This window comes from Gobio gobio (genome assembly GCF_949357685.1).
Source record: "Gobio gobio genome assembly, chromosome: 21".
In the NCBI taxonomy this organism is placed as follows: Eukaryota; Metazoa; Chordata; class Actinopteri; order Cypriniformes; family Gobionidae; genus Gobio; species Gobio gobio.
In genome coordinates this window covers 14984309-15009317 of record NC_137117.1, presented here as the reverse complement: position 1 = coordinate 15009317, position 25009 = coordinate 14984309, and the positions used below count along the sequence as shown (strand labels likewise).

General features: G+C 36.7%; 1 protein-coding gene and 1 long non-coding RNA gene across 3 annotated transcripts in view; one reads left to right on the top strand and one right to left on the bottom strand.

Annotated features, from left to right (window-relative positions):
• Positions 1-5507: 5507 nt before the first annotated feature.
• Positions 5508-8658, bottom strand: LOC307117420. The gene is made up of 5 exons (XR_013815431.1): positions 8528-8658; positions 8249-8301; positions 7430-7598; positions 6711-6881; positions 5508-6063 (listed from the first exon to the last, which is right to left on the bottom strand). It is a non-coding gene; the product is annotated as an uncharacterized lncRNA (long non-coding RNA).
• A 7251-nt stretch (positions 8659-15909) lies between these two features.
• plekhg5b (pleckstrin homology domain containing, family G (with RhoGef domain) member 5b) overlaps positions 15910-25009 on the top strand; it is a gene marked incomplete at its 3' end in the record, with an annotated part of 102252 nt that continues 93152 nt past the window's right edge. Inside the window, exons 1-2 of one of the 2 annotated variants that reach the window (XM_079802888.1) lie at positions 15910-16207; positions 17173-17346. In XM_079802888.1, coding sequence (XP_079659014.1) covers positions 17265-17346 — 82 coding nt within the window. In that variant the 5' untranslated portion in view covers positions 15910-16207; positions 17173-17264. The remainder of the gene's footprint in view (positions 16208-17172; positions 17347-25009) is intronic. The other variant, XM_079802889.1, reaches the window with a different exon arrangement.

Sequence of the window (25009 nt, the reverse complement as noted above, 5' to 3'; positions counted from 1 at the left end):
CGTTGCTATGGACTCACATGATTCTAACCGTAGACGGAGCACACTATTTTCTTTAGCGGAAGTTTAGCGGAAGCAATACAATCGTAAACTATCAATAAACTCCTTTTTAGATCAATACTTTGTTTCAAAGTAATGATTTATTTGGTATGTAGCCATGTAATAAGCGGGATAATGTATAGCGAGTCGGTAGTTAATGAGAATACAACCCCTTCAGGCTGCTCAAGATCCCTCCGCTTCGCGTCGGGCTCCCGATACAGCCTGTCGGGGTTGTATTCTTAATAACAACCTCCTCGCTATACATTATCCCTTACATATTTGTCCTTACCTTTGTTGTCCAGACTATTGAAACTTTATTTCAAATCAGCACCGTTTTGCCAACCCAGTTTGGCCATTAATGCTTCTGTATTTTAGTGGCTTCTATAATGTTTGGGCCAAAGATTTATTTGGCTACCACAAGCAAAACCGCTAAAACACAAACAGTATAACTATTATGTTTTTTCCTTGTAATAGCCGAAAAGATGAAGATGCTGCTGGAATTGGAGAGGTGACTGAGAAGATAGAAGAGCTTGTACTGGCATCACAGACCTTACCAGATATCACTGCAGCAATCAAAGAGCTCACCAATCTAGTTGCCACTCAAAGAGTGATCCTGACTCCTTCCCAGCTACAGACCATCAAGCAAGGATTCTGTTGTGTTATTTGTATGAGTGAGTAAACAATAGATAGTCATTGTCCCACATGTACATTTATTTTGAATCCAGTTTGATCAAGAATTGTAATTTTCCAAATATGCATTATTACATTTTTTAACCATGGTCACCTATGTCTCATCCACTACAATTAATTACATGTACAAATGCAAACCTTTGTGTTAAAACTTATGATGTAACGATACATTAACAAAAGCTGTGTCTGAAATGGCTCCCTATCCACTATATAGTGCACTATTTAGGGTGTCTGCAAATTTGTTTCGGTGTTCGAAATCTGAGTGAACGACATCATTCCCTACATTCGTTCACTACTTTTACCCACAATCCTCTCTGAATTAGAGTGTACATCCGATGTACCTATTAACCTATTATTTAGACAATATTATATGAAATATTAATGTTAACAACAATGCCACATATTATTACAATACCTGACTGTTAGTCAAACACATAAAATTGTGTTAATGCCTAAATAATATTTTAATAAAACAAAATTACCTTATTAATATTTTATTTAATTTTAACAAGTCATCTATATAAAATTGTCTCAAGCTCAGTCCTCTACACATTGAATTGTGGTAAATAGTGCTTCAGCAAGTGTACATCGGATGTACACTCTAAATCAGAGAGGATTGTGGGTAAAAGTAGTGAACAAATGTAGAGTATGATGTCGTTCAATCAGAAGTTTAAAAAAAGACCAGTTGTGGACTATAGGGTTTAAGAGCTACAGACATTTGTAGTTGGTTATATGTCATTTTCAGAAAATTCTCAAAAAATAGGGGTGCTGGTTAAGAGTTAAGGTCATATGGACACACTAAGAATGACTAGTTTTTCTCATTTTGTCTTTTAGAATTTATCGAGGAGCCAGTCTTCACAGAGTGTTGCCGGAGCATTATTGGCTGCAAAACATGTGTGGTACAGTGGCAGGAGACCTCTGTGCACTGTGCAAAATGTAGAGGGAACACTGCAAACAACACCATATTTGAAATTAATGGTCTGTCAGAGACATTTTCTGTTCTGAGATCCCTTTTTGAAGAGGAGTAACATGTTGAATTTTTACACAAACAAATTTACAGTTAAAAGTTAAATAGAGCTAATGGCTTTTCACACATTGCGCTGAGTTGTGGTTATAAGACAGAGCAATGCCTGTTTGTATGGGGCAAAGTCATTGTTCACTGCTCTAGAGTACAATTCTGAAATGTCTGAATAATGCTCAGCAAACTGGTTCTCAACTGTAATCTTGTCCTGTTCAGTTGAAAATGGATCAACTCCAAAAGTTGAATGCCTGGTCAGTGATGATCCCAGCTGTTGGCTGTAAAGGTCTGCTGCTTCAGCTGAATGAGGCAACAGCTCCTGTTGGATTTTTTTGGGACACCCACGGCCAGCCAAGTCATTTGGTGTTCCTTTACCTGTAAAATAAAGAACATACTGATGGTATTGAAATTTATGAATGCCTCTTGTAATCTTTGAAACACGGTTTTATTTCACCTGGAATTCTATGAGCATTCCATGACTCCACCAGCCTTGTAAGACCAATCTCACACAAGCGGCCAGTAAGGTTGGACACACAATATCTCACAAGGCTGTCATCCATGTCTATTTCCTCTTGATCCACCAACCCCATAAGTGCTGTCTTCAGTGGATAGTTGACACGATTGTTGACTTCAGGCCAGATTCGTTCAACTATATGATTCTGAATTTGCAACAAAGATGTGTAATCAGTCAATTTGTTCTGGTGGGCAAATAAATCTTAGTCTATTAAGGAAAAATGGTCATGCAGGATTCATAGTAAATCTGTAAGTGTATTAACTCAGCAGTCATTATGCACATCGACCGCCGAACAAGTAAATTTATAGTTTTACCAGGAATTCTGCTTGAAGACAAATAGGATGTAATTGCTTCTGCAGCAGTTTTTTATTGTTAAGCTGTAACCAGATTTAAAAAAGAAACATGTTCTCAGCCAGTTAATTTTGTTTAATTAACTCTAAAATTTGGAAAGCATAGTAATACCAACGACAATTTGTCTCATACATGCAAAACAACATTATACTGCTAAAGCAAAAATAATAATAGTAATAACAATAGAAAAGCAGGGATACAAGTGAATTGCTGAAGCAACCAAACAAACTGTTGAGCTGTACCTTTGTGGATGAAGTCTGTATATATGGCCTTCGCTCCTGATTATGGCGGTGAGATGACAGCAGCTCCTGCATGAAAAGCGTCAAATAAAACTCCTTGCCATGATCTACTCGTACCTGGTCCCACATACCATAGGCAAGTACTGCAGGCCTATTGGATAAAAAAGTGTTTTATTTTGTGCAAAACTTTTCAAACTTAACTGTTATTAGTTATTCTCAGTATAATTGGCTTCATAACAATATACTGTAAATGTTCAACAGTTATTATATGTTTTATATTCTATCATGAATGGTAGCCATGTGTATGCACTTTCTTTATTGTCCACAATAATAATAATTGCCATTACCTGAAAACATCTTCATAGATGGCAAGGTTGTTTTTTATAGGCATTGTAGAATGAGCAACAATCTTTTTGCTAAAGCCATCAATGGCTAAAACATGGGTGACCCCAAACATAGCCAGTTTTTCGTTTTGGTCCATATGAACCTTTTGACCCATGTAATCAGCTTGATATGGTATGGGGTTGAGATTGCGGGCACCCTAAGAGAGATAGGAAAACGATGTAACTATTTCACACAAAAAAAATCTCATTAGTCCTATATGGCTGCATATTTTACAAATATAACCTAATGTCTATTTGTGTCTCTATCAAAAAAGTAAAATGAAAATTAGTAGTGGTGTCAACAATAATCGATTCAGCGATGCATCGCAATGCGGGGCATGCACGATTCAGCATCGATGCGGCAAAGTGCCATAATCGATTATGTCACCGTTTATTTTCTGGCCTTGAGTTGGACAATAAAGTTGTGAAGTTTCAATTACTTCCAGGGTCATAACAACAACAATCAAGATGGCTGAGGCGGAGGGAGATGACCGCGATAGACGGGTAATTAAAAACGCACCCAAAGATTGGAAAGCGGACATCTGGGTACATTTCGGATTCTGACGCCGGCTTCACACCGCACGCGTCAGCAGGGCAGGAGCGGTGGGTATGGAGAGCGGGAGCCCGCGCGCCCATTGTGGATTCACACTGGCAGCGTTTGTCTCGCGCAGATATTGCAAATACAGACAAATATTGAACATTATGTCACATTTTCCGGTCTTCTCCTCCGAGCCCCGTCTTGATGCTTTGATTTATGATGGGCAGCATATGCTGTGTGATTGTGAAACACACGGGGCACTTCACATGATTTCATGGTGAAATTTTTTATTTTCCATGTTAATCTGGTCAGTTTTGATCAAGAACAATCCACTGTGGCTTTAAATCAGCGTGAGCAGCGCGGCAAAAATAGACTCGGCGCCGAAACGATCGCGGCACTGCTGCTCCTGCTCCTGCGATGCGGCGATGCGCTGCCGCCTCTGCGTGCGATGTGAATGCTCTAATCTGTTAACATGGGCGCCGGAAAAAATATGCGCTGCTTACGCCCTGCTAACGCGCCTGCCACACAATCAAGCACGAGAATTGACGAGTCCCTAGTGTCAACGTCACTGTGTGTGTTGCGCTGAATATTTTTATTGCTGGGTGCCTGGGTGGTGGTTGTTGTTACAATAGTGTGACTGTAATTACGGATTAATATTTGCACAGGAGTTCATGAAGTGCCCTGTCTTAAGTGTTTTTTTTTTACACACAGTAAAAAGCTCTATGTTCACTGCTGGAAAAAGTTGGCTTAGTTGGTTATTATTGCTCTATATAATTTCAAATGGTTCTAAAGAAGAGCGAAGAGAAACATTTCTCATTCAAAGCACTGAAAGCAGTGATTTATGTTTTCTTTTTCAGGTTTGAAAATGCCATATCCAAAACCCTGTACCATTCAATTTTATTTTATTCAATGACATTTATGTCAAAGATACAGGAGAGTGATAATACACACATAGCAGCCAATAAAATCTGTTGTTCATTATCTGACTGCTTGTATTGCCTCATGACTGATTAAAAATTTGCCTTGTTGTGTGCAGTAGAATTTTGATGCATCGCAATGCATCGTAGAATCGAATTGAATCGAATCGTTACCTGGTGAATCGTAATCGAATCGAATTGTGAGGGCAGTGCCAATGCACACCCCTAAAAATTAGGGGTTTGTTCTGATTATAGGCTTAATATAAATATCTGCAAGTTTTTAATCTTAATCTAAGTAACTGCAGCTAAACAGCAAAAAAATAAAACACAGACAAAAAAAAACTACATTATCTCATATTTACACATAAATTCCATCCACATATTTGATTATGTATTAGAGAGAGGAGACAGTAACAGACCTGACGTCTTGCTTCATGGTATGGCTGATGCATAGTTCTGAGCGCTGATCCAATTCGTATCTCTGCAGCATGCACTCCTTTCGTGGCGAGATACCCCTTCATCATCTTTCTTCCATATGTAGATCCAGTCTACACTGTTAGACATTTATAAGAGATTTTACAGTAACTTACTGGCAACACTGTTGCCAGTAAGTTACTGTATTTGAGATTTACAGTACAATAACCGCATTTCAGTTTACAGTAACTACATGTTACTGTAATTTTGTAATACAGTACCGTTACTGTAAACCTTGGTTAACAGTGCATTAATCCTAATCCTATTCAATCATTAATATTTACTGAATTACATTAATTCTTACATTAATCTATCCTACAGAAGTAATCCAAACAGACACAATTATTATGAAATATAAAATTCTTTATTTAAAACATTTAAGTGCTTTAACTTAAACATGTAAATGTGTGGAAAAAGTTCACTTTAAAACATCCTCGAATCACATCATATTTTCAGAAAATCATGTATAAAAGTGATCAGAGTGCATTCAATATCACTTATTTTACATTTTATTTACATTTACGCATTTGGCAGACGCTTTTATCCAAAGCGACTTGCATTGCATTCGAGATACACATTTTACATTTTGTCAGTTCTTGCTTTCCCTGGGAATTGAACCCATGACCTTACTAGCGCCACACACTATTGTTTGAGCTACAATTTTAAAAACTCTGCAGAAAATAGTTGGTAGAATACTGTAAATAGTTGGTTGAAGAATACTGTAACTTTGGTGCAAAATACACATATACATGAATAAAATATAAGCAAAGAGCAAATTAATTCTGAAACAAGTTATCACAACACAAACACAAGTTTCATGTCTGTACCGATCTGTGCCATCTTCCACATTGGATGATTTCAAACAGGAACCAGGATTCTGCTCCATTATGGCAAGAAGTTCCTCTAGATAAGAATGATATGAAGTTAGTCATACAATTTGAGTATACACAAACTTTTAACACTGTTGGAATTTAATAAAAAATAATAATCCCATTACAATTCATCATAATGGTAAAATAGTATTTTATAAAAAGTTAACACTTTGAGGTACACCTAGCTTAACGTATGCTGTCTAGTCTAATTCAGTCCTGCAATGCCTTCATGAAGATGTGAAATGAATTTTTTTTGTTTTAGCTGGTGATTCAATGTAATGAATATTTTGAAGAATGTACTTTGTAGTGATGCTGAACCTGATTGCATATTAGAGAGGTGTCTCTGTAATTTAGCTTAACAAAATTGATATCGAGTAAAAAACTAAAGAAAACTGTCAGTACATAATAGTAGCAGCAGCACAAACTACATGCTCCAAAAAAGTAATATTACTGAATCACCTCAACATGATTTCACAAACTATTTAATCAAAAACAACAATGTAACATTTTATTGCAGGATGGATTACATGTATACTGCATTAGCTTTAGTAAGGTATCCTCAAACTTAATGCTACATTCACACGGGGCACCGGCGTTAACGCTTCTCATTTACTTTGAATGGGTGACGTCATGCGTTGCTGAACTGAATTGTGGGTCGCGTCGCGTCGCTTCACTCACGTTGCAAGTGGCAGAAGTTGAAAGGTGTGTTGGACATCAGCTGTGGCTGGATGCAACCAATCGGCGAGAGTAGCCGCGTGCAGGCGGGGAGGAGCTGCAAACGGAGACGTGAAGTCGAACACTTTCTGCTTCCCGCAGTGACGCTCGCGCTGTGTTTGCACACTTTATCAGCTGAAGTGAAATAAATGCAGTATTTGTCAATACACAGATGTTTCAGAGACATTTTTTGTCATGTAATACTTTATGCACTGCTTAATACAGCGTGTGTTTGTACAAGAATAAAGTTAACATACAAGCCTAAACTATCAATGAAGTAGGGTCTACATTTTCATCTGTTTTATTTTGATAAACATGACATTATAACATCGCAACTACATGAAAAGAGGTTTAACAGTTATAAAAAACAGATTTGTGCGCATTAGAGGAACTGAAGGTTTTAGAATAAACACGAAACATGTGATCGCTGTCATGCAGAGAATCTGGCCAATCGTGGAACAGCTGTGTCATCATCAAAGTCTGTGCAGTCGCTCTGGAGAAACTGCACCGGCTGTATTAGCCGACTGCTCTCGAATTGCTCTCGCGGTGCTTTGATGCCATACGTCACTGTCACGTGGCGTCGGCACTGTCTCAAGTCAGACAAAATTTCTAACCGGCATTACGCCCTGTGTGAATGCAGCGTAAGTGAGTACATTACATATCCTATTAAAAAAGTGTCTCACCTTGTCCAAGTTTTTATATTCAAACTCCATTAGGTGGCGATGGAAGGATGACACTCTGTTGTTGATTACAGTGGTCTTCCTGTTCACAACTTCCCTGGTCTTCCGACTCACTCCGGTTTAGGTGGTGCATCTTGTTCCCTCCTCTGGGTTTTTCCTCACGAAAAAAAAACTTAAAGCAAGGGAAAATTAAGAGAATAAAGATATTTTAAATTTCATCACCCTTAGTGCCTTTGCTTTAAATGTTTTTGGTAACACTTTAGAATAATGGTCCGTCATTAAACGGATAGTTCACCAAAAAAAAAAAAGTAAATTCTGTCATTTACTCGCCCTGTTGTTCTAAACCTTTTAAAGAATGTTTGTCACCAGACAATTTTGAGGCACCATTCACTTCCATAGTAGGAAAAAATTACTATAGAAGTGAATGGTGCCTCAATCTGTTAGGTTACAACATTCTTCATCTTCTTTTGTGTTCAGAAATGTATTCAGGTTTGAACTTGAACAACATTATTCTAAAGTTTTGCCATGTTTTTTTTCATAAATTATATTTAATCTGCCAAAATCATCCAAAAATTGTCCAGGACTGCTTAAATTCCAGAAAATAAAATTATATTATGTCAGTCCTGGACAAACACAGTTTTGGATTATTTTAGTATAATATAATTTATGAAAAAACATGGTACATGGCTAGTTACAGCTAAAAAAAGGTGGAAAAACTAAATAATTTTGTGATTCAGTTAAACAGACCCGACTAAAACATACAAGAAAAACTTTGAATTAACAGTAAAATGTGGAGAAACAAAGAGGGGTAACGTTACTTACCGTTGTATGAGTTCCAGTGTCGCACAGCACAGGCAGGCTCCTGGTATTCTTATCTAAAATGTAAAATAAATAATGTCAATCCAAATGTAAACGTTGCTTGTTAACGACGTTATTTTTGCAACTAACGTTAGTGGCCAACGTTAATTTACTAACTAACGTCGTCCTAATGTACGCTTAATATGCTCGATAAACAAAATCTTCATTGTATTGGTAAAGTTAATTCAATAAACTCACTAACGTTAAGTCTTTTTTTAAAATAAAACGTTAGGTTTACGTTACCTCAGTTTTAGTACCAAAGCTGAAGCAAATGATAACCTAACGTTATGTAAAGTATGTTGTCCGGGCCGTGAGCTCTCTCCTCGGGCAAAACTTACGACGCTCGCTGCACTGGTTCCTAATCTAATTCAATCATGGGCGTCGGAACCATTGTATGTAGGTGCGACAAGACGGACAAGACCCACCCACTTTTTACGATCAATGATATTGGACCCACTCACTTTTATCGTCTCTAACATTCAGCACATGTCTGTTTACCTAACCCTAATCGATAAACACTTATTATTAAACACATATTAGACGCTTTATTTCCACTTTTCTAATATTTTCTTAATTTGTATTGAAAATAAATGCCTTTCCGATTTGATATGTGATGGGAAAACGGAGAAGATTGATTTCGGCCAAAGCCGGACTCGAACCGCGGGTCGATTTGTGTCAAAACTAGATGACGTGCATCTTACCCCTACACTACTGTCGCTCTCAATGAAATGGCAATTGATTTACGTAATTTTGTCTTTCCGACCTATACGTTTACCAAGTAAAGCGGTATATTTGTACTTAATGTAATTGGCATCTACTCCAGTAAAAAAATTCTGAGGACCCACCCACATTTTTTTTGCTTCCGACGCCCATGAATTCAATAAACTCATTTTTTTAAATAAAACGTTAGGTTTACCTCAGTTTTTAGCAGCAAAGTTTAAGCAAATGATAACCTAACGTTCTGTAAAGTATGTTGTCCGGACTGTGAGCTCTCTCCTCGGGCAAAACTTACAACACTGCACGGGTTCCTAATCTAATTCAATAAACTAAGTTACTTTTTTGTTTTGTTTTTTTAAATAAAACGTTAGGTTTACCTCAGTTTTTAGCACCAATGCTGACAAGCAAAAATTGGGGTGCAGACAACCGCGGCTAGTACAAATCACACTTACCTTGCTTGTTTGCCGTTCTCACGGGGGATGAAAAAATCTTCGCAGGGTGTCCGGACACAGCTCATATGTTCTCTCTGGAACCGTGAGCTCTCTCCTCGGGTGAAACTTTCAACGCTGCACTGATGGTTCCTAATTTAAATCTAAAGCAAATCCTGTCGATCCCAATTGTGCCAAAGAGGCCGTTGTGGTAAATACAGTATTATACTTTATTTTTTAAAAATACAGGAAATCACTGTATTTGGTGTTTGACGTCATAGAAAATACCCATGATGCAACGGGAATTACAGTTATTTACTGTAAAGAGAATTTACAGTATTATACTGGGTGATATATAGTAAATAACTGTACAAATTACAGAAATGTCTAACAGTGTAGAAAATAAAAAATATACATGTCTTTTTCTACGTTCCAAATATTTACCAACTGATGTCTGTTTCATGAAATAAAACGTTTTTGTGTTATAGAATTTATCAGTGTTGTGAGGATTATGTTAACTTTTATAAACAATGGAAGGCTGAGGCTATTTTTTGGGATTTATGTACCATTCCTAATAAACGGGCATAAAAGATGCCAGACAAATAAATTTGATAAGACATATAAATGCGGGACACACTGTGCATATCACATGTTTCTCTCTCTCTCTCTCTCTCTCTCTCTCTCTCTCTCTCTCTCTCTCTCTCTCTCTCTCTCTCTCTCTCTCCAATTCAATAGGGCTTTATTGGCATGAAAGTTTTTTGAAACAATGTTGCCAAAGCATATACAAATAAAATATATAATATATACAAACACAATAAAACAGTTATATGAACAATAATAAAATAATAATAAATTTAATACTCTCTCTCTGTAGTAAAAAAAAAAAAAAAGCAGGATCATACCTCGGTTATAGCTTTTGCCACCTCCAACTCCAAATGTGCGTCAGGGAGTCCCATCAAACTTAATCCATTTTCACTGCAAAATCTCCTCACGTTTCTTGCGGAACATCCTCTTGCTCCCCCATTTACTTGTGATATCTGCGCTGAGATTTCTGTGGATGACAGGCCTTGTTTTGCCATGTCTAAAATCATAACTGAGTAAGGTTCTAATGACATTTTATTCTGGGCTAAGCACTGTCACTCTGTCAAATGTGGCGGTCTTGTCACGTGAGTGCTAGCCACATCCGGGCTCGGAATATGAACAAACGGGCCTTTTTTTCGTTTCTATTTTAAAGTATTTTTATTTTTTGATATCCGAAATAGAAAGTGAAATTCAAATCATTTTTAAAATTTCGCTCATCTCTTTTTGACACTGAAAAAGAGAAACGCTTTGTATTTTAATTTTATATTTTGTATTTTAAAACAAAAATCAAATAACCACTTGTTTTTTGTTTTTTAATATCCGTTTCTGAAAGGAAAATCCAATGACCAAAATATACACGGACCATTATTAGGCCTACATATTCATTTTCCTGGTGTCTATCTGCAATCGAATTTACAAAATAGTGATTCAACACACACAGTTCATAAAAGCTTTTTGCTTGTTCTATTCTAAACACCTGCGGTTTGGTGGATGTGTCTCTGACAAACGTCCTGTGCAAGTGATTTATTTGACATTTTCAGGGACAGCGGTTAGTTTGAAATAAAAGTTTAACAGTGGAAATTGAGTTTCACAATATTACAATTTTATTCACACACAAGACATTAATGGTGAACATTTTTGACATAAAATGATTCTCTCATGTCTTGGCGATCGGCACCTTTTAAACAATAAAGAAAGTAAGACTTATTTTTCTTGCATAGTTTAGTAGCCTACTATTCTTTTTGGCAGGATTTCATTTATCATTATAATCAACTTATTTATTTCCTGATTTTTTTTAATCATCATCACCATAGTCCCTAAATGTATGTCAATGCAGGAAATGGGATTCAAAATTTTTCCGAAAAGTTTTCATTTCCCCCATTTTGAAGTTACGCCCTTGAATAAGTCCCGTCATCTATATTGAGTTATTATTTAGGCTAATCATACGAATATGTAGGCCTAATTGAGTTTACATTGAGAAGCTTGCGTGTGTTTGATTCAATTCTTCATGTGTTTATGTAGTAGGCTACGAGGCTGGCAAAACAATAAATCAAATCGTCAGACAAAATCCCCACATGAACTTCTTGCTTTTGGAGAGAATGTTATTCAGGCTCTGACATCAAAGCTGTGTATCACATGATGACCAGCAGATGGAGCTGCAGGCTAATATTTCTGTTGTGATGAATTACGAAATTCTTTTAGTAAGTCGCAATGTCATTTTTTCCATAGTCATTAAAAAAAGTTCAAAATAAATATATCTGTTCTATATAGGCATATTTCTATACATCCTTATCTGTATGTTCATAATTAAACCAATAAGCCATAAGAAGCTGTGGCTTACAGTGAATTTATAACAGATAAGGGGCTTAGCCAGGGTTGCCAACTTTTAAGTTAAGGTAAGATTGTTTTTTTTGTTTTTTTATCCGTATTAATTAATATGTATATAGCTTACTGTACATATAAGTGGGAAATAATTTGTTTAGCACTATTTAAAACTTTTCTTGGGTTTAATTCAGTATTTGCTTGCATTCATTAATATTCACCTGTGTATGTTACAAATTTCCCATTTAAAAAATCTAGTGTTTGATCATGTCTAAATATTTATTCAAATGCAAAACCTAAAAATAAGTAAGCAGTTCTGACCTGCAATACTCATGACCAGACAAGTGGATATACAGGTATTTATTAAAGAGCCATACAGGCACCTAATGGGTAAACCATGGCATTACAAATGAAAATTATTATTTTTCCCTCCACAAAATGACTCTAATTTGCCTCTTTGCATTGGAATTTAAAACCCTTTTCCCTATTTTAGCCTTAAATACGACACTAAATCTTATATAAATAATACAAATATTAGAAAAATTTGAGTGGTCACTAATGGACCATAATTATTGCACAAATAGTATTAAGTACCAAAAGATCTCCTCAAAATATTAAATAAATGTTATTGATATAAAATATAGAACATTTATTTAATTGAAAGGTAGTTCAGGTGTATGGGCATATTTGACCACGAAGGAGTATGAGTGTGACCAATTAGAAAAGGAAAACCAATTACAAGAAAAATACATTAACATTAATGTTGCCTCCCCGTCACTCTCCGGAATAAAACGATACTCCAAATGTAGTCGATGTAACAATCAATGCACTGTAATGTTTACCAACAAATGCTGCAAATACCTGTATAGTGAAGCTGTTGTCTATCAAAAATCAAAGCTTTAGCTGAGACGCTACAGCGCTCTGTTTTGCCATATTAAGTTGTTTGAATTTCATATTAAAACTTCCAAAATGTGAAAGCTGAGACTTTGTTTCATATCAAAAGCAGGGTTGCCAATTGCTTTTATAAAACAGTTTACACACAATACAAATATTAAAGCCAAAATATTTGTATCAATGCAACTTTCATGAAGTAAAATCACTAAAAGCCTACCGCCAGTCTCCTACGCAGTTTACGTTGTAAATACAGTGCAGAGCTTCACCATTGGCTCACCATTGGCTCACCATTGGCTAGCTCCTGTGTCAGCATCACACGCATGTCATGGTGCTCATGTGAACAGCATCGGCCAATGGTAAGCCGGCGTTCTAATGTTGTGATTTGAAAGCGCTGCACTGTATTTACAATGTAAACTGCATAGGAATTGTTGAATAAAGTTGATATTTTTGGCTGTTTTTTGCACACAAAAAGTATTCTCGTCGCTTCGTAACATTAAAGGGATAGTTCACCCAAAAAGGAAAATTCTGTCATCATTTACTCACCCTCAAGTTGTTCCAAACCTGTAAGAGTTTCTTTGTTCTGCTGAACACAAAAGAAGATATTTAGAAGAATGTTTGTAACCCAGCAGATAGAGCAACCAGTGACTACCATAATATTTTGTCCCTACTATGGTAGTCAATAGTTGCTCTATCTGCTGGTTAGAACATTCTTCTAAATATCTTCTTTTATTGTTCAGCAGAACAAAGAAACAAAGGAACAACTTGATGGTGAGTAAATGATGACAGAATTTTCATTTTTGGGTGAACTATCCCTTTAAGGTTGAACCACTGGCGTCACATGGACTATTTTAACGATGTCTGTATACCTTTCTGGGCCTTGAAAGTGGTAATTATATTGCTGTCTATGGAGGGGTCAGAGAGGTCAGAGAGATGAACGAAGGTCTTACGGGTTTGGAACGACTTGAGGGTGCGTAATTAATGACAGAATTTTCATTTATGGGTGAACTATCCAAATACTTCAACACTGATCCAGAGATAATTTTATCCAAATGGAGCTTGAACTGTCATTTGAAGATGTACATGATGACCAGCAGATGGAGCCAAATATTCACAAGTATTCAGACAAGATAGTGCAGATGAATTTCTAAATAGCTACTGCTGGGGGGTAAATAAACTTTTCTGATTTTGAGTGTTTGAACCTTGATTTCAACAACCACACAAAGTCACATCATTTAGTAAACATGTCATATGTCACTTATAAATGTCAAAATAATATATCCAGGTTTACATAGGGACATAAAATATTTCAGTAAGAAACTAAAATGTTTCTAAAATGTTGTAATTTAGTATTTTTTCGTGTAATTACATTGTTTAGAGCATAAGAAACAAATGGGGGAAAATAATAATAATTTTTTTGGAAAAAAAGGATTTTTCATGTTATGCAATGTAGTGGACACCAGGGGCTTATACCATGAAGCCGGTTTAGCTGGCTAGCCAGATATGTTTAAGCTTAGTTTGTGCCAATCCTGGGTTTAAGGTACCATTAAAGTGGTTTGGCTTTTAGCTGTGTTCATCTCCATAGTAACTTACGCTCCACAGCTAACCTGCTCCAGGGCAGGTTATGTTCTGGATAAGAGATATCAAACTGAAATTAGACCAATCAGCTGTGACCAAGGTGACACATATCTGATGCAATAAAGACACTCCCCCTTTTTCTACTCCAAATTAAAGGTCACTACATAGCTAATGGCTATTAAAGACTTATGCCTCTGGCTTTTAACAATGCTTATTTATAATAATAATAATTTTTAATTATTTAAAAATAATTTATGTAATTATTATACCCTTAATCAATTACACATGTATAATTTTAGTAAATCAATCATTAATATGCATTTTGTTAATATTAAAATAAATAGCCTATATAAAGGTCATACAAATAAGCTTTAAATTCAATAACTAAATCTATAAAAAAAATTACATGTGAGCATAAATGTTCAATTCTCTCTATATATCAACTAAACTAACTTCATAACTTTTACTTGCAGTGACGTATACGATTTTTCTTAAAGTTGTCCTCGACAGCTCTTTTCTTCTGTGTAAATTTGTTTAAATTCTTAATATTTTTCAATCATGTATATTCTGCAGAAGAGTGAAGTGAATCACACTGCTTCTCTCGCGAGAAGTGAATCTCAGTTTTACTGATCCACAGCATGTGATTGGCTGTTCACTGCTGATGTCACAGCTAAACTCCTAAACTCAGGATCAAAGCCTGTGTTGACAGAGAAAGTTGATGATCAGCATCATGGGACCAACATAGCCTGAATAGATTGCTTTGGTTTTGTCAACTCGAAACTAATCCTGTAACCCTGAGTTTGTTAAACTACCATCATGGTACAGGCCCCAGGACTAAAAAAAAAGAAGACATGACGTGCTAAAACACAATACGATTTTCTTTTTATTTACCAAAACATTTTTTGGGTTTCAGGAATTTTTTAACCAAACTTTGTATAAAGATGATTCTCAACTATGTTATGAAAGATATGACGAAATTAATTGATATACCATTTTACTTTATGCATATGTGTGTAAAATGGCCATACATTCAATATAATGTATCGATACACAGTATCTAATGTCCATATTAATGTGTTTGGGCAACATGTAATGAAACATTTCAAATGAATATTGATATTTAATTTCTTTCCCTATTCACTTGTTCAAATGCCTGATAAACAGTGGACATATGAAATCCATGATATTTTGTAACAGACAGTCATATTTTGGTTGGAAACCCCATAACCATTTTCCTGAGATGTTGATTTATGACAAACAATTAGAAAGAGTCAGATTTAAATGAACATAAAACATTTTTATCATATAAGAGTGCTAAATTTGACCACTAAATGAATGCCAATCATTTTTAAAGACCAAGGAGTTGTTGTTGTTCTGGTGAAACTTCCAAACATTTGGTAGGCCTATCTGGATGTGCTCTTTACATGACAACTGTGACATGTATGTTTTGTGTTGGTTTCCCCCGTTTTTTTAAAAACTGCGACATGTATGGTGTCAGAGAAACTCACTAAAATGTCCACTATTGTGACAAAAGTCTATCCCTGGATCCCGGGAGGATATAAACTGCATAAACTTTGTCTCTTTGGCGCCTCTAGCGGCTGGACGCATGTAGTGCAGCGGGATCTCTTGACTAAAGGTGATTCGAATGAATGGGAAACGCTTTCCATGGCTAAAACAGAGTAGAGGGAGCAGCCCCAGACAAAGCAGCGAGAAACTTTCACGCTGATAATCTCCAGTCCTGCCCCGCCAAGCATGGATTTACAGACACCAGAGGTGGTGAGGTAGATTCGACACCTTTCCGCGGGGATGAAAGCGACATTGGAGTGAATTTGAAGTCCTGCTGCTGCTGAATGGACGAGCTTATTTTCGCTCAGCGGGTCGATCATGAAGCTTTACAATGCAACAGGTTAGTCAGGAGTGAGTTTCGACAATGATCAATAATCCACTGAATCGAGTGCGATCACTGTATCTAACTGGTGCAATGGTCATGTTGTATTAATCGCTGAGATGCACAAGTAAATAGCGTGCACGCTTACCGAGCCATTGATATTACAATGCAACATAATTCTATGAGATCAAAGGAGATGTATCCAAATCAGGCCTGTTTGAAATGTGCATTTTATGTGCATGCAGTGCGGATATAATGCGGATCAGGAGAAATTACTTTTTAAAATCTAGTTCAAAACATGTGACTCATGTTCATATATTTTGTTAGGCTACACTTTTCATACACATTTATACAAAAGTTAGATTGAATGGCTTTGAAATTTCAAGTGATGTAACATCCATGTGAAAAATACTTTCTTTGCACCTTTTAAAATGTGTTTAATATTTAATAGGCTACTTGATGTTATATATATATATATATATAAACAATTGTTTTTGTAAGTATTCCACCCTCTTTTTTTAATTGTTTTTAATTTACAATTGCTGGTCAGTTGCACCATATTAACATTTTTAACTTTTAAACCAGACAAAAAAATACATTTAATTCACAGATTGTATGGTTTTCATATTTTTAATGTCATTCTGAATAATTTAATATATCCATAGAGATCAATTTCATAAAAAAAAGCATATTTCTATTTGTATGTGTTACTTTGCCGTGCACCAGGTGCAACAGCATGAAATTGTAGCTAACATAAAGTTTGGTCTGTTTGAAGTAAAAGTCATTATATTATCTACAGGATAACCAGGTTTGATTAAAGAGATAATTACTGCCAGGGGTGTAGATCTCATTTCAACTTCTCTTCACAAATCTGGTCGTAATATTGACAATTATAGGCTTACCCAAATGTGGGTGATGTTTCCCATCTGGGATGTTTGCCCCTGGCAGTAAAAGTTGTGTTCATTCTCCAATCATCATGGCAGGAGTCGTATGTGACCGTTGGTGACCCCTCCACCAGCTGTTTTAGTGTGGATTTCTACCTCATCGCAGAGGACATAGAGTAAAGGCACACAACATGGTACCCAACAAGTGGATTATGCATCCAGTTCTTCACAAATCGCCTCCTAGAAGTTGGCTTGGCATCCGGCTACGTCTCAGTAAGTTTGCGTTCTCTTTTATAAAATGTAACCTATAACGGTAAATGAAATTTGAAAAAAAAAAAAAAACTTGCTCTGAATGCAGGGCAGATGAATGCCTATAGGTCTGTCTTGGCACTTTTCAATATTCATGTTTCGGCATAACTTTTTTAAGTTGAACAAATGATTGATGTTGATTCTTCAAATCCCATTTACAAGTCAGCCAATAGTCATGGTTTGACATTAAAGGAATGACATTAAATATGTGATCATTTATAGCATATGCACTCTCTGATCATAGTTTAGTAAGGATTGGTTGGGGTTTGTATATGGAATAATGGAAATGTTAAACAATTACAATTGGTGCTGTGTGTGTTTTTGCATGATGTATTCGTCCGGTGGCATTATAAAAATGAGTTGCTGCAAATCCCTTATCTGTTTACGTCATTATATTGCCAGTTGAGTGTAATATAATCATCATTTTAGATAATTTGCATATTAGGACATTTTTATGTTTAATTGGTTGCAAATCAGACAAGTTTAAGTGGCCTGTTCCTTAGGAAATTCGAAAATTAATTTTTTTTTAATGTATTTTATTATATTTTTTGCATGTCTGATAGAAAGGTGCATCGTTGCTTAATGGTTTTGGCCACAATATTTAAGAGATTCTGGTCCCTAGATATGGCTCATGTCACTCCTTCAATGTAGCCTAAATCTGTATGGCTTTTTTCAACCATCTTATCGTATGACAAAATCATGAGTCAGATTCCTAACCCTAACCCCCAGTTTCTAGGGTTGGGTACCAAACTCAGTACTTTTAAGGGCACCGACCGAATTAAGTCGGTTCTACAGAGAGAGTACCGATTCACATTAATTCAATCGGTACCAAATTTCGGTACCTGAGAATGCATCTGGTGGTGTTATAGACTAGTGTCTATGAATATTAAACAGCAAAAAGACTATTTATATATACGAATCCTGTGTGTTTGTGTGAATTAATGGCACTGACCCGCAGTTTATTTACCCCACACACACACACAGAATTGCATGTGACAATCGCGTGTTGTTTCCATCTCATACGAGGACATGACCAAGACCAAGGCAGCTCTTGCATAATGTCAGTAACACTTCTATAAATGACTTAGTTTCTTTACAGTTATTTATGTATCCCTAAAGTACAGAAAAAAGGTACCTTTGGGTACCGGTACCAGTTAAAATGTGAACGGTACCCAACCCTACCAGTTTCACAGACAAAGCTTAAACCTAGTCCAAGACTAGAATGCATTATTGAGCTGTTTTAACTGAAAGCATCTTGCACTGACACATCTTAAATTATGACACTGCCATTGTTTTGTCTCAAGATGCACACCAGCAATATTTTTTTCTAAGGCGTGTTTATACTTGAATGTCCAAATTGAACTAAGGCCTAATCCTGGCTTAATCTAAGCCTTGTCTGTGAAACTGGGCCTACAAGTTATAGCTATAGTAATAGTATTGCTTGACTTGACCATAAATGCATAGTGCATAGTGAAAAGTCCAACAGAATCAACAAACATTAATTTAGAGATTGTGTTGTTGCTTTTACTGGACTTTAAATATCAGATCATTATCATTTGAACAGAGTTCTTGGATGGTTTGGCTAATCTATACTACTACTTTCAACAAACTGACATGCCTAGATGTTTTTTTGCTGTTGCCAAACATTTTCCTGCTTGATTATATTGACCTCTGCAATCTCGAACAGATTAGCCTTCCAGTCTGAATGGTTATTTATAGAAGCCCAAACTAAAGTGTGGTGTACGCCAGAGGCTTCTTAGCCCAGCGGGGGCTGCAAGTGTACAAGACCACTCAAGCCTCCCTGAAATACATGGGTTTAATCTCCAAGCATCTGGTGTTTAAGGCTTGTCTGAGAAGGAGCTTCTGGCTCACTCAAGTTTGATTAGTCGTTTTATCTTAACAGTTCTACCTGGTGTGTTTTTCCTCCCTCGTTTTGGATGCATGATGTCAACTGACTGACCTTTAAGGCTCTTAGTTTGATATGCTTCCTGAAAATTGTCATTGCATCACGGTTTAAGACTGTGTTTTAAGTTGGTTCCTTTTGCACCCGCTAATTCTTTGCTCCAAACACTGGCAAATCCTTCTGCTTAAAGGCTAATCTTATTATCTGAAGTGTCAATTGGTATTTATTTGCCAGTTTGTGTTTCTCTCAGCTAAATTTGCTTTGTCCAGTGGTAGTCAGGTTTTCTAACTAAATGCAAGAGATCAACGCTAAATTGTAGTGTAATTCACGTTAATTAAAGGGATGGTTCACCAAAAAATGGAAATTCTGTCATTTACTCACCCTCAAGTTGTTCCAAACCTGTATGAATTTCTTTCTTCTGCTGAACACAAAGCATTTTCAGCGTGAATGCCGCAAAAAACACACAACAGGAAAGCGCTTTGAGATGAACTTTACAAATAGATTTGACACGAAATCTGAGGTATATTGCCAAAAGCTACAGAAAAGATAAGCAAATGGATCTCTGCAATTCATAGAACCAACTAGGGCTTTGCGATATTGAAGAAAAATGCGATATCCTTGTTAAATAATGCGATATTTGATATGCGATACGATATTGTTTTAAGTGTGTAAAATCTATTTCTTTCCCCAACTGATATCTTTCACTTAAAGCATAATCAACTGTGTTTACATGAATACTCATCAAGACAGCCATTTTGACATAACTGTGTGTGTATTTGACAGTTCGAGTGTGTAACAAGACACGAAAAAAAAATAATGGCTTGTGCGCACGTTTTGGTGTGCGTGTCAGACAGCAGACAGCACGAGACTGCAAGGAGTTGTTTTTCGCAACTTATTGCGTTTAATAACTCTTTTTAACGTCAAGCGAGTCACATAAGTAACAGTCGTGTGCTCAGTTTATTCTCTGCTATATGCATCAACCTAAAACGTACACTTTTCACAATGTTGAAGTAGCCTATTAAAATCATTCAGATATTGCGTGCCCTTGCGATTATGTACATTTGCGATATTTCGATATATTGTGCAGCCCTAGAACCAACGTGACTCCAGGCAGCGAAACATGGATTTGCAGTTTTCATTTTGTCAATATGTTGAATTTTGGGGTAAAATCATACTCAATAAAGTGTATTGACAACTCAATTAAATATTTAACATCTTATATTCTGCATAATTTGATGTTTTTAAATAAACATGGACAAAAGTTTTAGGGCTGGACGATATATATGTCATTGATATAATGATCACCCAGATTTAGACCTACCTATAATGTATTTATATGAAGCGTTCACCGGCAAATTTGCCTTATGTATTTCCCCAGCGTCAAAATCACGCACATATAAATGTCAGGAAACACGATTCCTGGCTGCATGTCAATATCCATGGGTCACTGGATCTTTGATAAGTTGTAATGAACACTTATATCGAGTCTAACCTTTAGTTTGATAATCAACTGATAATCGTTTGTTTTTACTCGCATTTTCGCAGTTTCCCCTATTAACTCCAGTCATGCATCAGTCCGGCTGAGGGGGTGTGTTCCGGCGGGAAAGTGACATCAATGGCCCTGTCCCAAATGGCACACTTTGTGTGCACTTTCGGTCTTGTGGCCGCTGCGTGCGCGTGTCCGTTAAGTCCACGAGACCGCAGGGTGTCCCATTTGTCATTTTAGGTCTCAGAAGGGTGCTCGCGAGCGCCCCCTTTGAGGTCGATATGCGCCCTCGATATGCACTTCTGCCGAGCACGCACTGGTGTGGGTTACGCAGCGGACTTCTTCCCGGCAGTCAAAGCGGCATTACGTCGTGAAAGTGCGGACTCAGAGGATGACCGTCAGGGTTTAGAGTACCATTTGGGACAGGGCCAATGCATACTCTCTATTACATGTTCAGTTTATAGGCGCGTAGAGTTTCTTTACAAAGTCACCAACTACTGGCCTGGCATGAATAATACAGCGTTTTTAGTCATTTTCGTGGATCCTTGTGAACGGTTTTGACAATGTTGTCACCTGTACGCGAAAAACGCAAAGAAAAAACGTACCGGTTTTTAGTACATTTTCGTGTAAACATACGCAAGTGATGAGGCATAATTTTCAGTTGACAGATGATAAAATTGTGGCTATGAATTTTGCATGGGCGAAATGTAAAAATCTACTTATTCATATTATAAAAGCGTGATTAAAACCATAGGAAAAGGACATTTAACGCAAAAACAGACACCATTTTCTTGTCAATTAATTGACTGATTCATCCGCAAATGCTTAGTTTGAAACAAGACGCATTGCATTTTATTAATGTGATCAAAAGTAAATGTGTAATGGTAACTTAACTCGCATAGCCCTTTAATTGAGAGACTGTATTGTTAGCATGACTCCAAAAGTCAAATACAACCCCCTACGTACACACAAAAACACACCAGAGGGTTATTGCTATCAGCTTTTCAAGTCCTGAGATGATGTAATGCTCATGAACAGGCTCTCGCAGCTGTCAGCCGTTCCCTCCACCGTTCAACAGCCCTCTTAGCCTTACAGCTTTCCCATCATCCCTCACTCTGTCCTGCTTTCAACTTGCTTTTATCACACACAAGAAAGGCTTAAGACTGTGCTATTAGCATATTGTTCTTCCTCCAGGTCCTGCCCTTGGTTTAAGTACTTGTACAGCTATTAGACCCGTTGAATAAATGAGATTAGCGGTAATTTAGCTGTGAACTTACAGTTGGAGTCGTTTGGTTCGTTTGACTGATGAAGTGCCGCTGTTAGAGCCTGGAGGTGAAATTTGTGTTCCTTCATTTAGGTCCCAGCTGTGATGAGTAATGAAAACGTTCACTCTGCATTACTCTACATACTTCGCTGCAAGATTTTGACTTAAATTATAAGCCAAAGTTTTTAATGATAATAAGGAATACACCAATATTTTTGATCAAAGCAAACTGTCATTTGTTTTATCACGGTTAGCAGCATGTGTTGTTGGTATAAAACAAAAAGCCTCAGTTACTTTTATAAAATGGCTGCAACTGCAATATGATCAAATAAGATACAATTTTTTTTATTAATCATAATAGACAGCTTATTTGCATAACAGTAAGTTTCCCTTCTGAAAAGCGAAAAAAGCCCCATCTTAAACCAGCCTAAAGGCCCGTTCTATGGAAGCACAGAATAAAAAATGAAAAAGGTAATTGCTACTTTTTAACTTTTTAACAATTATTCCTCGCAATTCTGAATTCTGACAATTCTTTCAAAGAATTGCGAGATGTAAACTCACAATTCTGAGATAAAAAGATAAAAAGCAATTATCTTTTAAAATGTTTTATTCTGTGGCGGAAACAAGGACCAAGGACGATAACTATAAAGATAACGATAAATATATAGTTCTAAAAATCGTTCTCAATATTAAAGAATAGCTAAATTCACACCACAGCTATAACGAACGGCACAGAGAAGCGATATCATTGGGATCACTTTCAGAACTATTTTATCCAGCTAATGAACGATAAAAACATTGACAGCCAATCAGAATCCATCCTGCTTTAAAGAGCTCGAGCATTTAAAGTGACAGACAACCACACGCGTGCTTAGAATAAACAGAATGATATTGTCCACTAGTGTGGATGCTAATATAGTTATTTTTATAGTTATCATTCTTGGTGTGAACGGGCCTTAAGTTGGGTTCCCAGCCTTTGGTTGGTTTTAGAAGGGCTGGGCAGAGAGACCAGCTTAAACTGGTTAAGCAAACCACAGTTTCATAGTTTTTCACCAAGGTGTTAAGTAAAATAACACTGTGCATTAAAGCATGCTGCATACATAATGCATACTATTCCAACAAAATTTATTTTTTTAATCTTATAATTACTAATTGCAAACATAAGCTTTCACTGGTCTTAAATCCGGCATGAAACAGAATTCGAGCAGTCTTTTCTTCCATTTTATGGCGTATATTCGAGAGAAACCGCTTCTCAAACAAGAAAAATGTAGTGATGGAATTGATTTTTGTCCATGAGGAATTGATTGGATGGTTGTGGTTTGCTATTGGTGGATTTCATGTGAGTAACAGGTTGCCCCGCCCTTGCGTCAGAGAAGAGATGTCACCGCAAGAGAGAGGGGAAGTTCACTTTGATTTAAAGATTACGAGGGCACATGAATAAAAAAATTAGTTGCACGGTTAAATAATTTATTGTAAATACTGCAATATTCCATATTTGAGTTCATCGTGACTTTTACATAGATCAATTTTGGTGTTTTGAGAGTTGAATCTCAGTATTTTCATCTCGTAATTTGGGCAACACATGAATGCAGCAAAACTCTTTAAAAAGAGTTCTGAGTCAGAGCTGTGTGTTTTTTTTTTTATGCCTGGGTTTCTAGATGTTATAAAGTATATATTTCTAGATTGTGACTAAGCAATCGACTGTGTAGCTCTAATGTAACTTCTGTAGTTCTTGGTTTCTTGGCTTTATTAATGGACTCGCAGCGATCATGCTCGGTTCATGTGTCAGCCCTCTCATCTGTGTGACGATTACTGCAGATTAAAAGGGCCCTTTAGCACAAGTTCATGCCATCGCTTTGTCCCACGCTGACTACTACTGAACATCTTCCCCCACCCAGCTTAAGTCCATTTAGGCGGATCTCAACCTCATGTTAATGACCATGTCTCTGCCAAGGATGAGCTCTGTAATATCTGCTTGTGTACTGTGTACAGACGGTCTAGCTTTTCATTACCTCCTAAATACCCCTGTACTGTTACAGTAACAATTTAGGGATTTTGAGTGAAAGGCATATCAGTCATTTTCATGGCTGTCCACCCAGTGAGAGGTAAAGTCTGGCTGTCTAGATGGGTTGTTTTTCATGTGTAGTAACTGCACGTTACCTGCAGACAAATTGTTGCAGGTGACTGTCAATAGCTAGGTTTCCATCCATGTATTTTAATCTGAAATTTTTAGATATTGCATTTTTTTCAAAGGTTCATTTTTTTAAATGCTATATGGTTGCTAGGTGATTGTTTACTAGCCCAAGTAAAAAAAGCCCACCCTCTTATAATATTCTGGTGTCTAGATATGGCTCAGTGTAAGTCTGATTATTTTTTCGTGGTAAAGCCAATTGGAAAAGGAACAGTACACCTTCTCAACACAACAGGTCACATGCTTTGAGGTCTCATTCATGTCTGTGGCACATATGTTAGCACAAGTTATGTGCTGTTTAATATGTAGTGTTTGGGGATTAAACAAGGTCAGTGCATTGTTGTCAGTTAGCTCTTTCCCCACCAGCGTTAAAAAAAAAAGAAAGAAAGAAAAGTTGGCTGTTCCCCGCCAGCGTTTTTGTTCATTTTTCAGTACTCTTTCAGAAGATGCGTAATAGCAGCACCCCTTATACAAAACCTTATAACAGTGAAAACACGGAAAGCCGTAAATACTCGTCTTTGGCAGGGAAGCACTTTCTCATAAAAGACATAAAAGAACTCCTCAATTGCAGGAAAAGAGTTAACATCTTCAGTTTGTTATTGAGTTGCAGATTTTTAATATTATAATAGCATTTCTAGTAGGGCTGCACGATTAATCGACATCGAACTGCAATCGCGATTTGGCTTATGTGCGATTATGAAAGCGTAAAGGCTGTGATTTTAATGAAATAAATAAATGCCCAGTGTGTCAGTGAAGAGCGGCTCTGTGATCAGGAGTAAACGC